General features: G+C 45.5%; 1 protein-coding gene across 1 annotated transcript in view; it reads left to right on the top strand.

Moving 5' to 3' along the window:
* Window positions 1-3,221: 3,221 nt before the first annotated feature.
* LMAN2L (lectin, mannose binding 2 like) overlaps window positions 3,222-17,726 on the top strand; it is a 243,166-nt gene continuing 228,661 nt past the window's right edge. Inside the window, exon 1 of the mRNA XM_085634525.1 lies at window positions 3,222-3,411. Coding sequence (XP_085490651.1) covers window positions 3,270-3,411 — 142 coding nt within the window. The 5' untranslated portion in view covers window positions 3,222-3,269. The remainder of the gene's footprint in view (window positions 3,412-17,726) is intronic.

The following is a 17,726-nucleotide window of genomic DNA, read 5'->3' as shown; positions in this document are numbered from 1 at the left end:
AAAAGGAACGAGACCGTCGCGGGATTTTATCTTGGGAGGGATTACATCCGAGAAGGTTAGAGGGACAGTCAGTCAGTATTGGGAACCTATCCTGTGATCCTCAGTTCATGTTCAGGTGAACCATTCTCGTCATTGCCCTAAGGCCAAGGGTAATGAGTATTTTCCGGTTCTTTTAATCTTTACTTAAATGCTAAATGCAATAATGTCTAGAATATTTGTCTAATAAAGCTCTACTTATTAAAATTGTATTCAATGAATCTAGATAAAATGTTATGCTAACTCTAAAACTGAGTCTGTGGTAAATAGAATTAAAGTTATGATCAAAATTTGATAAAAGGTTTTAATTGTGATTGAGCTGGACTTAATCGCCATCAACTGATTCCTACTAGTTGGTCCATCGACCGAAATAGTGGAGTACCTTGATGTTTAGAACCGAAAATTCCAAAACCAAATGTATATAATGTGTATAGCTATCAGTTAGGTAAAGATTTAACAGGGTACCCCGTATGTTTTGCAGCTCGTCTACATATCACTGATCCAGAAGACTGAATGAATGTGTGTTTTGCTGTCATGGGCCCCACAGATGAATAAATGGTGTAAGGGTTTTCTGGGTTGGTGTCATAAGGAAAGGTTTTATAATATCCGCGCTGCATCACCTGCTCGAAGTAAAGATAACACGCTCAAGCTGAGGCAGGACACGAGCAGAGGCAGGCCAACAATAAGAAAAGAGTACTCTCCAAGTGCCATAAATTAAACATGAAGAGTAACAGCACATTAACAGGGTCAGTCCTCATAGGAGGTTACAAAAGTAGAAAAAGAGGGACTACTAAGCATATTTACCAATTATAAGCGCTGCCTAGGCAAGACCTAAAAAGTAGTTATAGCAGGGAAATCAACAGTAAACAAGCATTGGCATAGCCAATAGGTCTCGCTTTAGGGACCTTATAAGTATTTAGTTATGCAGTACAATATCCTTGGTGCAACAACATCAACTGTTGCATGGCTAAACACTTATAAGGTTCCAAAGGCGAGACCTATTGGCTATGCCAATGCTTGTTTGAATTGCTGCTGCCTTTACCCGCAACAAGGAGGTTTCCCGCACCTTACTTGGCTTCCGATAATGAAATTGTGGCAGATAAAGAGCACTTATATATAAAGACCCAAAGAGGACGATCATTCGATCTTCCAATGCCTGATTTTTTCCGCCGTTAATTAAGCATGTATTTAAACCAGCATTCGTATTTAGTTGAACATTAACAGTAATATAAATCAATACTTAAACAAACAATAAATAGGAAAACGTGTGTACAAGTTTGCCTTGATCAGTCCCTGCACAGCGAGGACACAGCTCCAAAATGACGCTAACTGGCCACGCCCCTCCTGAAAGTTTGCTCATCATTCATGTGCAGGAACGAAGGGAAAATCTAGCCCGAAAAAAAGATGGCGGCAAGCTCGCGCTCTGAGGTGCGGAAGTAACGTCACCTGCGGAGAATATAGCGTACAGAAGAGGGACGGGAGCCGCAAAGGGCTGTTTGTTTTCTATCAAAATGGTGGCTGGGATGTATCTGGAGCATTATCTGGACAGTAAGAGGATGAAACAAATTATAAGGAGTACTGATTTCAATGAGGGGGAAGGGGGTTGGGGGACAGTGACGAGAAAGGGTGCATGAGCGAGGCGGGACGGTGTAGATTGGAAGGGGAGGTGCCAATTGAGACAGAAGTGGGTGGGGGGTTGTAAAATGCCATCATTTGGTGATAAATATGGTGATGTGCGTGATGGAGCGGGCAGTGAAAACGAGTAATACGACGAGAGCGTATGTACAGTGAAGGGTGCCGTGCACTTTCTCTGTGTCATTAGAGCTTTATTCAAATTGTTCGCTTTAAAACTATTGTATTCCAATTAATTTAAAGCGAGTCAAGATTACAACTCCGGCAATGCAGTAAGCCAGTGAAAGCTTATGTGTCAAATATATGACTTGGCTCCAGTGGTATCACTATGCACAGAAGCAGGGTAGAGCAAGCGTCCACTATCAACGATGCTGTCAGGGTCACAGGTTCGAGTCCTTACTGAAAAGCCATCGAGCATATAACTATTTGGTGCGACTGTATTCTTCTTATCTGTACGATACAGAATGGTGGCTAAGTAGTGGAGGGTGAGCAGATTTCCAATACTAACAAGCATTGGCCGCGCGTGAAGTAATGAAGCTAGCAAGACGCGCGGCCGAGAGACGCGCTCTGTGGTGGGGGAGTGGGAGGAGCGTTGAAGCGCGCACTTGGTAGAGCTTTAGTCAAATCATTTGTTTTAAAACTATTGTACTCCAATTAATTTAAAGCGAGTCAAGATTACAACTCCTGCAATGCAGTAAGCCAGTGAAAGCTTATGTCTCAAATCTATGACTTGGCTCCAGTGGTATCGCTAGGCACAGAAGGAGGGTAGAGCAAACGTCCACTATCAACGATGCTGTCAGGGTCACAGGTTCGAGTCCTTACTGAAAAGCCATCGAGCATATAACTATTTGGTGCGACTGTATTCTTCTCATCTGTACGATACAGAATGGTGGCTAAGTAGTTGAGGGTGAGCAGATTTCCAATACTAACAAGCATTGGCCGCGCGTAAAGTAATGAAGCAAGCAAGATGCGTGGCCGCGAGACACACGCTCTGTGGTGGTGGAGGAGGGTGGAGAGTTAAAACGCGCGCTTGGCAGAGCAAGCGAGAGGAAAGCCAGATGGCGCCTGATAGAGCGATGGTAGGAATGCGTGTTACTGTGCGCGTAACCGCACGCTCTAGGCCACACAAAAAGCTGTGGTCAGCTTTTTAAAGCCCACTCCCTAAATGTCTCGCCAGGGCACCGGATGCGCTGGCTCAGGCGAGACCTAAAAACAAAGCCTACTTAGCCATGAAACCAGCCCACAATTGCTAAAAGTCCAGCACACACACTGCTGAATCAGACCAGCCTATTGGGCACTGCCTGATTTTCCTATTGGCTAATCCGACTCTGCCCCATAGAATTCTACAGCGTGGAATGACCTGTGATGACACTGAAATAAACTCCAAGGGGTCAAGCATTGCCGGCCTTTGGTCTTGGGCATGGCAGGCATGCTGATCGATGTGCTCGGAGACCAATAGAAATGACCAGCTTAATGCCAGGCAACAGTTTGTATACAGGTCGGAATAGAGTAACTAACGATTGGAAGGCGGGCGAAGGCTCATATTCGACCAATAGGATCTTAATGGGCGGAGTTTGCTCGCAGGTGTGAGCGGAAAGAAAATGGCGTCTGTTAGCAGCTCCTGGTGCTGGAGCAGCTTTACGGATCTAATTTATATTTTAATACTTCTCGCGGAGCCCTTACTGGCAGACCAGACTGACGAGTATCTGAAGCGGGAGCATTCCTTGACCAAGCCCTACGGGGGTAAGAAATGGCGCTGGTTGACTCGAGTTTCAGACTAAGGTGCAGGCGAACTCTGCGGGTAAAGTGGATGCACACGAGAGGGCAGGCGTGCGTGCTGTCAGTGCCATGTAGCCTTAAGTTATGCGTACCCTCAAGTATATGTAATTATATAACATCGCCCCTGACGAGGCGTGGCGGCTTTTTCGGACAGCCGGAGTCCGGTTTTGTAACTTATATGTGTTCTGACTATGTGGGCAGATACGGACTGACCATTCTGTATTTAACCGCTATACTATGTGGTTGCTTTCAGAGGAGGAAGGGCTCCCGAGAACCATGGCCTCATGCTAGCAGCAACCTCCAGCTGGGTTGGGCTAGTTTGATCGTTTTCGTCAGGGTTGTTGTTGGTCCCTAGTCCGACACTGGCCATGTGTACGTCTATTTACGTTATGAATTTGTACGGAACATGATATATCTTTGTAAATTGGGTACCTTCCCTCCGTCACAAATTACAACATAACGTACGAACGTTCTGCGACAAAAAAGAGGAAGCCTTCATTATTCAGGTTTCGTAATTAATAGGAACGGGTCCGGCTTTAACACTAGTGGAGCTTCTTTATTGCCCTCCACCCCTTCAAACCACCTACTCCCTTATTCCTTTACTATCACTAGTGCCCCTCATCTCTCCAGAGCCCCCCTCACACTTTTTCAATTGTTTTATAGCGCAGCTTAGTAGGTCTGGGCACTTTATATTTTACACACACAGAACCTATAAATCATACATGTGTAAATCAGTTTATAGGAAAAATTTAATAAAACAATGAGAATTACAAGGTGAAGGAGGCATGTGCCACCTATACTAATGGATAAGAATGTATTTGTACCCAAATGACATTGTTATGTTATTTAGGAACTTATGTAAGCGCACATTCACCAACAGGTCTCTTGGCGCTAGTAGGTTTAAGCAGGAAAAAGAGTGAAAGCAAAAGGAGGAACAACTAGTTATGAGCTAGGGAGAACGGCCAGGTTTTTAAGGCCTTCCTGAACCGCATGTAATCAGCCTCCAGCCTGATAGGAGTAGGCAATGAGTTCCAGAACTTCGGACCCAGATGGGAAAACCGGGTCCCACCTATCCGTTTTCGTTTGATTCTGGGCACCTCCAAGAGATTCAAATGCTTCGATCTCAAATTGCGCTCAGGCAGGTGCTTTCTAATGCATGAGATAATGAAACTAGGGCCGGTTTCTTGAATGGCTTTGAAAAGTATGTAGCCAATTTTGAACATCACCCGCTGCTCCACTGGAAGCCAGTGGAGATCTTTAAGGAGCGGGGTGATGTGACATCTCCTATCCTTAAGATGGATGATTCTAGTTGCTTGGTTTTGAATCATCTGAAGACGGTGTCTCAGATATAGTGGTATGCCAAGATAAAGGGCGTTTCCATAATCTAATTTTGAAAGGATGAGGGCAATCACAATTTGAATGCTAGCTTCTCTGCTAAAGAAACGTCTGATCTTGCGAAGTTTACGAAGTTGGACGAAGCAGGCAGAAGTTACTGCGTTGATTTGGGCACTCATTGAGAGGTCAGAGTCTATATGAAGACCCAAACTCTTGATCGATGGTTTAGGAATAAGGGCCGCACCTAGCTCAGGCGGCCAGCAAGATGGTGTCCAGTGAGTAAGTTTGTTGCTCAGGATGATTATTTCATTTTTTTCCGAGTTCAATTTTAGTTGGTTCTTAGCCATCCAGGTTTTTACATACATCATAGAATTCCTAATAAAATCTTAGCATTCGGAAGAGTTCTCCAAAGTAAAAATCAGCTGCATATCGTCTGCGTAGTTAAAGATTTTTACCCCCCTCTGCCGAAGACTCAAGATAAGGGGACGTATGTAAATGTTAAAAAGGATCGGCGAGGGAGGAGCCCTGTGGAACGCCACAACTAATTTCAACAGTATTGGATTTGTGGGGCGAAAGCCACACCGATTGTTTGCGGTTTTCTAAAAAGGACCCTAACCAATCCAATGCCGAGCCCCCAAGACCCGCTGCAGCAATACGGTCCAACAAAATGTTGTGGTTCATGGTGTCAAATGCCGCAGAAAGATCAAGGAGGATCAGAGCCTGATTGTGATAAATGTCAGCCTGTCCTTTAAGATCGTCCAGGACAGATAGGCTCACAGATTCGGTGGAATGTGCGGCACGGAAACCCGCCTGGTGGGTGTCCAAAAACTTTGATGCTTCTAAAAAAGAACTGAGACAGGATGCCACATGAGTTTCCAGTAATTTTGCTCGAAACTGAAGCCATGAAATGGGTCAGTAGTTTTCCAGCTTATTAAAATCTAAACCTTGTTTTTTTTTTTAAGTGGAATGACTACCACTTTCTTTAAAGGCTGATGGTACAGTTCCCTGAGACAAGGAAAGATTAAGAAGCTCAAGGAAGGTATCGGGGAATGCCCGAAAAATTGCTTTCTTTATGTTAATGGGGCATTCCTCCTTGGGGGGGGGGGGGGGCAGATTTAACCTTCGCTACCAGTTCCATAAAGCATTTCCTATCTAGCATGGAAAAGGTGTCCAAGACTGAAGGATTGGAGGAACCTCACTGTCTTCAGTATTGTTATTGCTGCAAACAATAGAATTTTTTTTATTTTTTCAACAAAAAATGAATTCAGATCGTTACATAATTCCTGGGTGGCTTTTAACAGGTGGGGACACGCGGCTAGGATTGGAAATTTCTTTCACAAACCTGAAAATTTCCTTGGAGCTATTATCAGATTTGAGTACTTTATTGGTAAAGAAGGCTCTTTTTGCCTCCACAATAGCTATTTTGTACTCCTTTAGTTTTGCTAGGTATTTTGTTTTGCCTCTATAGAGTACAATTTCCGCCATTTACGTTCGGCTTGGCGTACTTAGTTTTAGGACTCCCAACTCCTTAGTGAACCATTTAGACGCTTTATGTTGCCTAAGGCGAGGGTTTTTAGTCTGAAGGGGAGTATTGATGTTAAATGCCTTCCTTTGCCATTCAGTGATCTCTCTTTCCCTATTGTCTAAGTCTCCATCAGAGGAAAACTGCTCAGAGGAGAGAGTATCCAGGAGCGCTTTCAGATCAACCCGATTCCAATTTCTGAACATGCTTCTAGAGGATAATTGTTTCAATAGTGACAGATTATTTAGTTTGAAGCTAATGATATAGTGATCTGACCAAACGCAGAGTTGAGTTACCAAGTTGTGTACGGTAACATTTGTAGACCACACTTGGTCAAGAGTGTGGCCTCTGGTATGTGTAGGGGAATTAACATGTTGGATAAGGCTAATGAAAGACACGGGGAAACCTAACGTTCTAACCTGTACCATGCTCTTTGCATTCAGCTCTTTAATCAATCGATCAGTATTTGTTAAGCACGTCTACTTACCGGCGAGGGTCTCTGGGGCAGTAGGTTCTACTGGGCGCTGAAGTTAAGTTGAAGAGCCAGGTCTTGAGATCCTTCCTGAATTGGGTTAACGACTGGGATAGCCTGAATTGGAGAGGCAGACATCAGGCACGCCCCCTCCCTGAACACCTTCAGAAAGACTCTTAAGACCTGGCTCTTCGGCTGAACGGATCTGCTGCCCCCCCTCAGTGCCTTGAGACCCTCACGGGTGAGTAGTGCACTTCACAAATCCTGATTGATTGATTGAGAGGCAGGGTGTTCCACGTTTTGACGGCGAGGTAGGGAAAGGATGATCCTCCAGTCCTGGTCTTGCGGATCTGAGGGATGGTGGCAAGGGCCAGTTCGGCAGAGCAGAGGTGTCTGGAGGGTACGTGGAATGAGAGGCTGTGGTTTTGGTATGATGTTCCGGGGTCGTGATTGGCTTTGTAGGCGTGTGTGAGGTGCTTGAACGTGACTCTTATGTTGACTGGGAGCCAGTGGAGTTCTTGCAGATGTTTGGAGATCTGGCTGCGGCAGGGGATGTTGAGGACTAGTCTGGCTGCGGCGTTGTGTAGATTACCGATGAGTTTATGGGTGACGCCTGTGTAGAGTGCGTTGCCGTAGTATAGTCTTGCTGCTTATGAGTGCGTGGAGATCCATCTGAAGGTCTTTCGAAGCAGGCGAAGAGTGTGGAAGCATGACTGGGAGACAGCGTTGATCTGGCAGTTCATCGTGAGCATGGAGTCCAGTATCATGCCGAGGTATTATGCATGGTGTGCGTGTGTGTGTGGGGGGGGGGGTTCCAAACGCAGTGGGCCACAAGGAGGTTTCTCAAGTGGAGGTGTTGGGTCCCAGGATGAGGACTTCAGCCTTTTCCTAGTTGAGCTTGAGGCAGCTTTCTTTCATCCAGGTAGAGAAGGGCTTCATTCTGTCATGGAAGTTATTTCTGGCGATTGTGGGTTTGTTAGTGAGGGAGAGGATCAACTGGGTGTTGTCTGCATAGGAGACGATATTGAGTCTGTGTTGCCTGGCTATGGCTGCAAGCGGGGCCATGTAGACGTTGAAGAGGGTGGGGCTCAGGGAGGAGCCCTGGGGGACTCCTCAGCTAATCTCTGGGTTCTGAGAGGAACGGAGATAGTCTGACTCGCTGTGTTCTACAGGTGAGGAAGGAACTGATCCAGTCCAGGGCTTTGTCGCGAATGCTGGTGTCTTGGAGTCTCGTGCTTAGGGTGCGGTGGGAAACTGTGTTGAAGGCGGCCGAGAGGTCCAGGAGGGTGAGGGCACCCGTTTCTCCCCAGTCGAGGAGGGAGCAGATGTCATCTGTCGCAGCGAGGAGAGCGTCTCGGTGCAGTGGTTGCTTCGGCAGTCTGATTGAGGAGTCCAGGGTGTGGTTGGCTTTGATGAACTCGGAGTGTTGGGTGTTGATGGCCTTCTAGATGACCGTGGCTGGGAAGGGACGCAGAGAGATGGGTCTGAAATTCTTGGTCTTTCAGGTCAGCAGATGGTTTCTTCAGCTGCGTTTCCAGTCGGGGAGGGTGGTGGTCTCGATGGAACAGTTGATGGTGCGGCGTAATTCGGGGGCGATGGAGGTGGCGGCCCTGTGGAAGATGTGGTACGTACAGTGGTCTGAGGGTGCTCCGGTGTGAATGTTCTTTATGATCTCGAGTGTTCATCCGTCGTGAGCGGGGTCCAGTTAAGCAGGCTCTGTTGGGAGCGGGGGGGGGGGGTGTAGTCATCATGTGTGGTGGTGGCAGGAGTGATGGGTGGGTCTTGGGTGTTGAAGCTGTCATAAACCTGCTTGATCTTGTGGTAGAAATAGGTGCTGAGTTTGTTGCAGAGGTCTTGAGAGGGTGCGACTTCTGTTGTCTTGCTGTTGGGTTTGGCGAACTCCTTGATGATAACAGTTCATAGCTCACTATTAGTCTTGTAACTTGTGAAATGCAAGTAACAAAAGGATCTCTGTGACAAAAGCAGTAACTAACTGAGTGATCATCATAAAATACCTCTCTCTCCCTCCCTCGAACTAGGAACGTGCTATGTGAAAAAGAAATCAATTATAGGTATGTATCAAATTTGAGTAAACACCTTTTGGAAATTATATTACACCGTCAAAATGATGATGACATTGTAGGAAATTACACCACTTTGAATTGGGTGCAGGAGATTCGGGCCCGGCCTTCACAATTGCCACAACCTTAAAATACATTTCTTATCACCAGTCTACTCTATGCATTCACCCTCTAGGCATCCCATCTTTCTATGTGTCCATTGACATATGGTAGTACACACAGATACACAATTTGGTGCTTGGTACAATGTTCTCACGTTTACTCCTAACTCGTCAACCAGAGAATGTTTGGCAGGGTGGAGTTTGGATGCTTGGGTGCACATTTGCTTTTCCATGTGTGCGCTATTCTCCCTTGTGTGCAATTAAACTTCTGTGTGCACCTGTCTGTATCTTTATGCAATGTAATGTTCTTTATATCCCCTGTGTACCAGTCCCCATGTGCTCTTAGTCGCCATAGAGCAGATGCATAGTAGTCCCTTGAACTGAGGGAGAACAAAGAGAAGCCCAGGCTGGCGAAAATGTTTTCTGATGTGTTATCGGAGTATGTGTGCATAATAAAAACGCTGTTGTTTCTGAAATACCAAGTAATACTGCTAGTGGGGATGTATTTACCCATCATGAAAGTACAGAAAGGCGAGTTTAACTTGTGATTCCAACTCGTGGTCAACAGTTATCAGAGAGCATAAACTTAGCGAGCCATCTTGTTGGCAGTAGATAAGCTTGTGATCCGATGACGTTGCTGCTTGGTACTGCCATCGCCCCAGGTCTGCTATATTCTCCCCTCTCCTCCTTGTACAGTTGTTCTTCACTGTGCATTGTTACAGCCATCTCCCCAGGTCTGCTTCATTCTCCCCTCTCCTTGTGCAGCTGTCTTCATTGTGCAATGTTCTACTACTTCATTTAACGTTTGATTCTTCCTGTGTGTCTGAATTCTAGTGTGTGCTCTATCACGAACTTCCATTGCCCATGCTATTTTTCTACCTTTGTGTACACCAATTATCATTCACCAACATTCCTCTTAGTTGGCGCCTATCTCTATCCATTGCATGTGGTTTGGGGGCTTCTTCTCCTATGAGCGTGTAAAACCTAAATGACGGAGGTTCGGTTGGTGAGGTCCAGGGCAGACCTCATGCAACTGGAATTACATTCACACATCTTATCTTTGAGGGGAGGAGAAATTAAAACTCCTTGATAGAGCCCCAAGGGTCGTCCTTGAATCCGACACTGTTTAATGTATATGTTGCTCCGCTGGTTGAATTGGTGTGTTCTTTTGGGTTCCAGTCTGAATCGGTGGGTTATTTTGGGTTCCAGGTGCTGTCTTAATTAAATGACACCCAGATCGTCGTGTCTGGTTCTAGCAACTTGACTTCTTTGGCTGAGAAGTTCAATCATTGTATGTCTAGCATTAGTAGATTGAGAAAAACAATGCCCTAAAATTAAATTCTTACTAAACGGGTTTACCTGTATTTGACATCCAGGAGTCGATTTTGGTCCAGCGTAAGGTGGCTGGACGATTGTGGACCTCTTCCCATTCTGGTCAAATCAGCCAAAAACCTGGGTGTCATATTCGACAATACCTTGAGTTTTGAAACTCTGGTCAGTCATACTACTAGCACCTGTTTCTTCATCATCAGAACTCGCAGAAGGATCTTTCCTTATATTCCCTTAGAACTGCACCATTCAGTTATCATCACACTAGTCCCTTTGTGTTTGTATTACTGCAACTCACTGTAGCTCACCATCCATGCTTCCTGCCTTAAACTTCAAGTAGCCCAGAACATGGCAACCCGACTCATTCTCAGCATCCTGAGGCGCCTCTCGGTCAGAGATGGGATTCGTTCCTTTCAATATCTCATGGTCAGAAAGAGGATCATGTTCAGGGCTCTTTGTTTGGTCTTACTGCCCTTGCAGCAGAAGGCTCTAGCCAACTTAATTTCTTCTTTCACTTGTACCCCCTAGTAGGCTTCTCAGATCCCCTTCTGCAAGAAGGTGTCGGTTCCCAGATTACGGAGGGCTTAATAGGGAGCCTGTTCTATATCAGTGGTTGCTGCCAAATTGTGTAATACTTTGCCTGCCCATATCGCTGAAGCTGATTCGCTTGCCGTATTGAAAATACTTTTGAAAATAGGGCTTTTCTCCTCCCCTATCCTTTAGACATCTTCGGGCTGTTTCTTACCGTGTCACGGTGCCTGCCGATAGTTCTTTGACATCTTAGGGTAAAGTGCGCTCTATAAATCCCTGTTCATTTGCCTAGAGGTTCAGTGAATCTTCTCCTGCCTTCATCTCTTCTTCTCCTACCTTCTCCATTATGCCTTCCTTCCTTCCTTCTCAAGGTACACCTCCCAAGATGATGTGAGTCTTATGTCAAAAAAGACAGTGAGCTGCAGATCTGCACACCTGGGTTCGTTACTCTGTATTTTAATAAATGCCTACGCCTATCAAAGCCTGGTGTCTTTACAGTTTGATGAGTTGACCACGTCTTATACCTATGTGTCAAAACAAGACTGCAGCCAAATTCATTTACAACTGGTGGATCTTTGGTAGTGAGTTTTGCATTGTGAAGCGATGTTTGGTATTGGCGAGCGTGCATTTAAATTGATGATCGTATGCCTTGATCTATCTGCAGACACCTTTGGGGTCACGTTACACTGGTCGAGTAATACAGTGTACTTGAAAACTCCCTTACACTTGCCCTTGAAAATCATAATTACATTATCTGTGCTCCTCTCTTCAACCGATTTCTTAATTGTACGATGCAGATTCCGTTCCTGGGGCACGCATCAGCACGACTCGGTACCCAATTAGCAATGCTATGTGCAGTTCACGCTACATGACCCCAGCGTGGCAGCCATATTGGTTGTGAATTTTTTACATAGCTCATTGTAATAATTCAAGAGCCTATAATACCATCTGCTCATGAGAAACTAAGCCACAAATTTCAATAGAACTGCTTACTTCACCTCGTTCTGTCTACACGAGTGGGTCTCAATCTTTTCGCTGCATACTAAACTCTGAGATGCTTGCCAAATAACTTTTTCCTTTTACTTATGAACGAATTTTGCATTCTACAGATGGCTTTCTAAAAGTTATTTTAACAAGTGCCCTGTCCCACTGTAATATGTGCACAAACATTCTCACTCGCACCACCTCAAGCGTTTGTACTAGTCATAGGCAAACCTATTATGAAATTACCTGAATGGCAGGAGTATGTTTTAAAATTATGTTTCTACTATTGAAGGGGATGCCAGATAAGAATTTTTCCCTATAAGGAATATGATATTGTTACATAAGCTTGGATCAGAAGGCTTCAGAATCTACAGCCAAATGGAGTAAAAACAAGGGCTGCTTCTGAAAGGGATGTGTATTCAAATGCCATTGATGACGTGGCTAAATCGCTTCACACAGAATTTATGCATTTCTGTTGACCTACCCAATATCTTGCAAAAACACCAAAATAAATTTAAATCGGTCTGAATATGTATCGAATTTAAAGAACTTTGGTATTTCATGTAAGTTTGGACACTTGCGTGATAACTTGATCTGAGATCAAATCCTAATGCACGTTTCATACAAGAGTGCAGGAAAGATAATGAGCGAATGGTGGTGACTTCACTCTTCATCAAGGAATGCAGGGCCATCTAAGTGTTGTGCTAATTCAGCATTTAAGGGTTTAAACAAAAAAAAAGTGTTCTACAAACCGGGTTTTTGGTTGCCGGGTGCTTACCAGTTTTAAAGTGTTCTATAAGGACTTCCATTTAGCCCCATGAGAGGTTCGGGTCAGACCGGTCCATATGCATCACCGGCATCAGTTATCCAACCCGTCTGTAAACCTATTTGGTTACTCTTGGGCATTAACTACCAGCATTTTGACCTATGGATGTAGGAGGCATTGCTTCTAGGCCTCAGACAACTCATCACCGCACCCACCCACGCCGCCTGCCACACACTGGACCCCATCTTCTCCACAGGCCCCCACGTCGCCTTCGACTGCACCACCGAACTCCACTGGACCGACCACCGCTGCATCCATTTCACCTGCAAGAAACTAACCACGCACCACCGCACTCAACAGCTGCCTTGTCGCTGCTGGAGCAAAGTCACCGAAGTTCAGCTGATCGCCACCCTCGCCCAGAACCCACCCACCGACCCCACCAACCCAGACGCCGCAGCCCGCAACCCCAGACAGTGGATCGACGACTGCGCCAACACCCTCGCCCCGCTCAAGAACCCCCCCCCACCCCCCCCCCCCCAGCCACGCCAGCGAGAGAGCCACCTGGTTCTCCGACGAGCTCAAGACCTCCAAACGCGCATGCCGGAAACTGGAGAAGATATGGCTCCACGAACGCACACCGGACAACCACGCAGCCCACAAGGACGCCACCCGCAGACATCACCACCTCATCAGATTAGTCAAGAGACCCTCCTTCAAAGATCGCGTGGATAACAACGCACACGACAGCAAAGAGCTCTTCAGCATCGTAAAGGAACTCTCCAACCCCGGCGCCAACTACATCCCGCCCTCACAAGAGCTGTGCGAGTCACTAGCCATCTTCTTCTTCCACCGCAAGATCGCTGACATCCACGGCAGCTTCAACACCACGACCGCCCTGACTACGCCAGACTCCACCTCCCCTGTGAACACAACCAGCGCCAACCACCTGACCTCCTGGTCCAACATAGTCGACGACGAGACACACAATGTCATGAACTCCATCCACTCAGGATCTCTGTCAGACCCGTGCCCACACCACGTATTCAACAAAGCAGACGCAGCCATCGCACCCCAACTACGGAAGGTCATCAACATCTCCTTCGAAACGGCGACATTCCCGAAAAGCTGGAAGCACGCCGAAATAAACGCCCTCCTCAAGAAGCCCAAAGCGGACCCCAAGAACTTCCGGCCCATCTCCCTGCTCCCGTTCCCGGCAAAGGTCATCGAGGAAAATCGTCAACATACAATTGGCCCGCCACCTAAGAAGTCAACAACATCTTGGACACATCCCAGTCCGGATTCGGACGTAACCACAGCACCGAGACAGCCCTCATCGCCGCCACAGACGACATCGGGCGCCAACTAGACAACGGCGAAACATCAGCCCTCATCCTCCTGGACCTGTCAGCCGCCTTCGACATGGTCTGCCATCGCACTATAAAGACACACCTCCTATAAGCTGGAATCCAAGAGAAGGCCCTTGACTGAACAACGTCCTTCCTCTCCGGCAGAACCCAGAGAGTCCGCCTCCCACCCATCCGATCCGAAGCCACCGACATCATCTGCAGCGTTCCCCAAGGCTCATCCCTCAGCCCAACGCTGTTCAACGTCTACATGGCCCCCCTCGCACAAGTGGCCCGCCATCTCGACCTCAACATCCTCTCCTACGCCGACGACACCCAGCTCATCCTCTCCCTCACCAATGACCCACACACCGCTAAAACCAACCTCCACGAGGGAATGAGAGCCGTCGCCGACTGGATGAGGAGCAGCCGTCTGAAGCTGAACTCGGACAAGACGGAGGTCCTCATCCTCGGACCCACCCCCTCAGCCTGGGTCGACTCCTGGTGGCCAACCACACTGGGAACAGCACCAACACCCACCAACCATGCACGCAACCCAGGATTCATCCTCGACTCCTCCCTCTCCATGTCTAAACAGGTCAACGCCGTCTCCTCCTCCTGCTACAACACCCTCCGCATGCTCCGCAGGATCCACAAGTGGATTCCGACCGAAACAAGAAGAACGGTGACACAGACCCTCGTCAGCAGCAGACTTGACTACTGGAACGCACTCTATGCAGGAACCCCAGCCAAACACCTACGACTACAACGCATCCAAAACTTTTTAATATTCCATATAGGTATAATTTTCTTAAAGGGCAACGTCCTTGTTATGAGAAGAAATGGAGAAGAGCACTATTGAAGATTAAGGGAAGGGCTAAAATTGCTGAGCAAGAAGGGTCTTACTGCTGAGTTTATGAAATGTAAATTTGCTGTGAATACTTTAACCTATTTAGGATATGAAGGCAAGAGGGATTTTTTGCAATGTCTTTTTATTAATACACGCTCAGCAATCGGTTCAATCAGGAAACCGTTACATAAGATTACCACGTCTTCCTTTTTTGGTTTAACCAATGGTACATGCATCTTTACAATAAGAACTCCATGTCATGACCGACCCTACACTACTTCCCTTCTAAACCTCTATAGGCCTGCCAGGCTCCCCATATCTTCTCCCATTTCCTCGGGCACCCCTTGCTCTTGTAAATCGTTTGCTCTGCTTGCCAGCACCAGTTCGAATTCCACTCTCCTATTGTCGCAGTGTATTTGCCTTCCATTTCCTTGCCACTTTTCACTTTGCAACTCACAATGTCAACCATTTTCTTGTATGTCTGGGCCAGTCTTCCTCCCCAGCGATCCTAAGTAAAAACCATTTTGGTGCTAGTGGCACCTCCATCCCCATAACTGCCGACCTCCACCCCCATAACTGCGGCCAGCACTGCTCTTACTCTTTGCCAGAACTCTTATATCTTTGGGCAACCCCATATCAAATGGTAAAAGATCCCCTTCAGTCCGCACCCTCTTTGACACTGTGTATCTTCACTCCGCCCCATTCAGTGTAGCACAGTTCTGGGGTACTATACTCGAAGAAGAACCTTTAACTGAATCAGTCTGAATCTTGCCCTTATTACCACCTTTCTTGGGCCCTGCAGTGCTTCCAAAGAAGGGCTTTATGACCTCCGCCCCCAAACTAAAACTTAAGAAATCGGGCAGTTGTTGAGGAATTGTTTGTGTCGATATATAAAAAAAAAAAAATCACTTGTGCTGCTATTCACCTTCAAGGCTTTGATCCTAGTATTAGAACTGTCATTACCACACACTAGTGGCAAAGGATTAGGCATAGTTTTATTGTGAATGGAAAAGAAAGGTCAACAACTTTACCACCTTGTTCACCCTCTCCTGCTGAGGAAACATTTTCTACCATTGAAGGGGAGATGTTAGTGCGTCCGTGAAGGATGGAGAAATGCAGACAATAAGTCTGTGGGCCAGAATTCCTTATCTCAACGGACCACAAACCTCCCACTAAAATATATGCACCCTCGAAAATGGATAAAGTTACTTAAAGGTTAGCAAAAAGTCATTAAGGTTATTAGATTACAATTCCAAAGTACAGTACTTGCCTAGATAAAAAAAAAAAAAAGAATGTAGCTGATGTTCTCAGCAGGGCTTCCTTGTAAAAGAACAGTCACCAGAGAAGTGATGTGGTTATACCATGGTTATAGCGGGTGATGACACAGTTGAGGCTATCACCAAAAATAAATGGTGAGAATGGCATGATTCAGATCCAGTGATGAGAGGTTTAAAGTATGTCACTGGTAAACGGCCTCTAAAAAAATATTTGTGGTAATGTTAAGTACTTTTCAAAGGTTAAAGGTACATTTACTCTGAAAGGCGATGGATTCGTTCTGAGAGAGACCAGAGTTATTTGCTCTTAAAATTAGAGAAAATCTTAGAGGTCAGTCAAAAAGGTCACCATAGGGATTGGTAAGAGTACGAAGAGGATTGAATCACAGTAGTGATAACCAAGTGTAGATGCATAGACCAACACAACAGTGAGGAATTGCGTGAAATGCTGTAACGCTGATAATACAAAAGTAATTTTCAGCCTACCCACATCTCCATTGGAATGTCTAGAGGGGCCAAGGGAAGCTTAGCCGTTCATCTTTAGGGTCCCATTATTGATCATAATGGAGCAGGACTATATGTAATAGTCTTGATAGATATGTTTTCTAACTGTCCAGAAGTGTGAATAGTGGAGAAACAAGATTCGAATGCTGTTAGATTTTTGGATGAAATATTTCAATGTGAAAGAATGATCAAATCTGCTATTACAACTGTCCGCAGTTGGGTCAGATGTACTTCAGAAATATTTGTCCAGGAATGTTATTTTGTGTAACCATACCTCACTTTACCATCCAGATGGTAATGGTGCTGTTCAGCGTATTAATAGAGTTTTGATTGGGAGCATCCAAACGGACATTAAGAGTAGGAAAGTGTGAAGTAGAAATCTTTTCTTTTTATATGGCACACTGGATTATGCCTACTGTAGTGGGTTTCTGGCCCTTCTGAACCTTAGGGGGAAGAGAACCTTTTACCAAGGACTGCATTGTGTGGATGAAAATGGAGAGGCAAGGTATGGCGTCATTTGAGACACTAAAACATCACATTCGAACGGTTCAAAACTGTTAATTATAAAGATAATATAATATAAAACGTGGAGTTTGTGAAGGAAAATTGACGTTTCGAGATTGTGTTAAGAGAAAAAACAAGGAGGGAAGAAGAAATGAGGTAGTACATTTTCATGTCGTTTGGTGGTAAATAAGTTATTTATCAATTTCGGTAAATCGAGTGATGGTAAGACTTTGCATTTCAGTAAAATAGCAAAATGTAATTGAACATTAGATTCCACTGATGTGGCGACCTACATCAATAAACATAAGGTGGTTGAAGGATGTAGGTACATGTATCACTGAGAGCCGACTAGGAGATTTTTCAGAGCAATCAAAAAGTGAATTGGAAATGGGAAATTCTGTGTGTGGATCATATGAAGACATTTCTACTTTGAGCACTTACTCTTCTTCCGATGTTACTGAAGTTGATAACATGCAAAAGGTCGATAAATGCACAACTAAGAAGGGTAGAATTGGATATGTTCCCAAGAGAGATGGGGATTTTATTAAGAGGTAATATTTTTCACCATTTACAGCTGATGTTTCTTTGCTTTATAATATGAATATGATGTAGCGGTAGCGTTCCTTGATTAATGCTTATTTTATGATTGTTAGTCCTTGTTATTCTCTTACTAAAGTTTTTGT

The sequence above is a fragment of the Triturus cristatus genome, chromosome 11, assembly GCF_964204655.1.
Source record: "Triturus cristatus chromosome 11, aTriCri1.1, whole genome shotgun sequence".
Lineage (NCBI taxonomy): Eukaryota > Metazoa > Chordata > Amphibia > Caudata > Salamandridae > Triturus > Triturus cristatus.
This window is presented reverse-complemented; position numbering and strand designations above follow the sequence as displayed.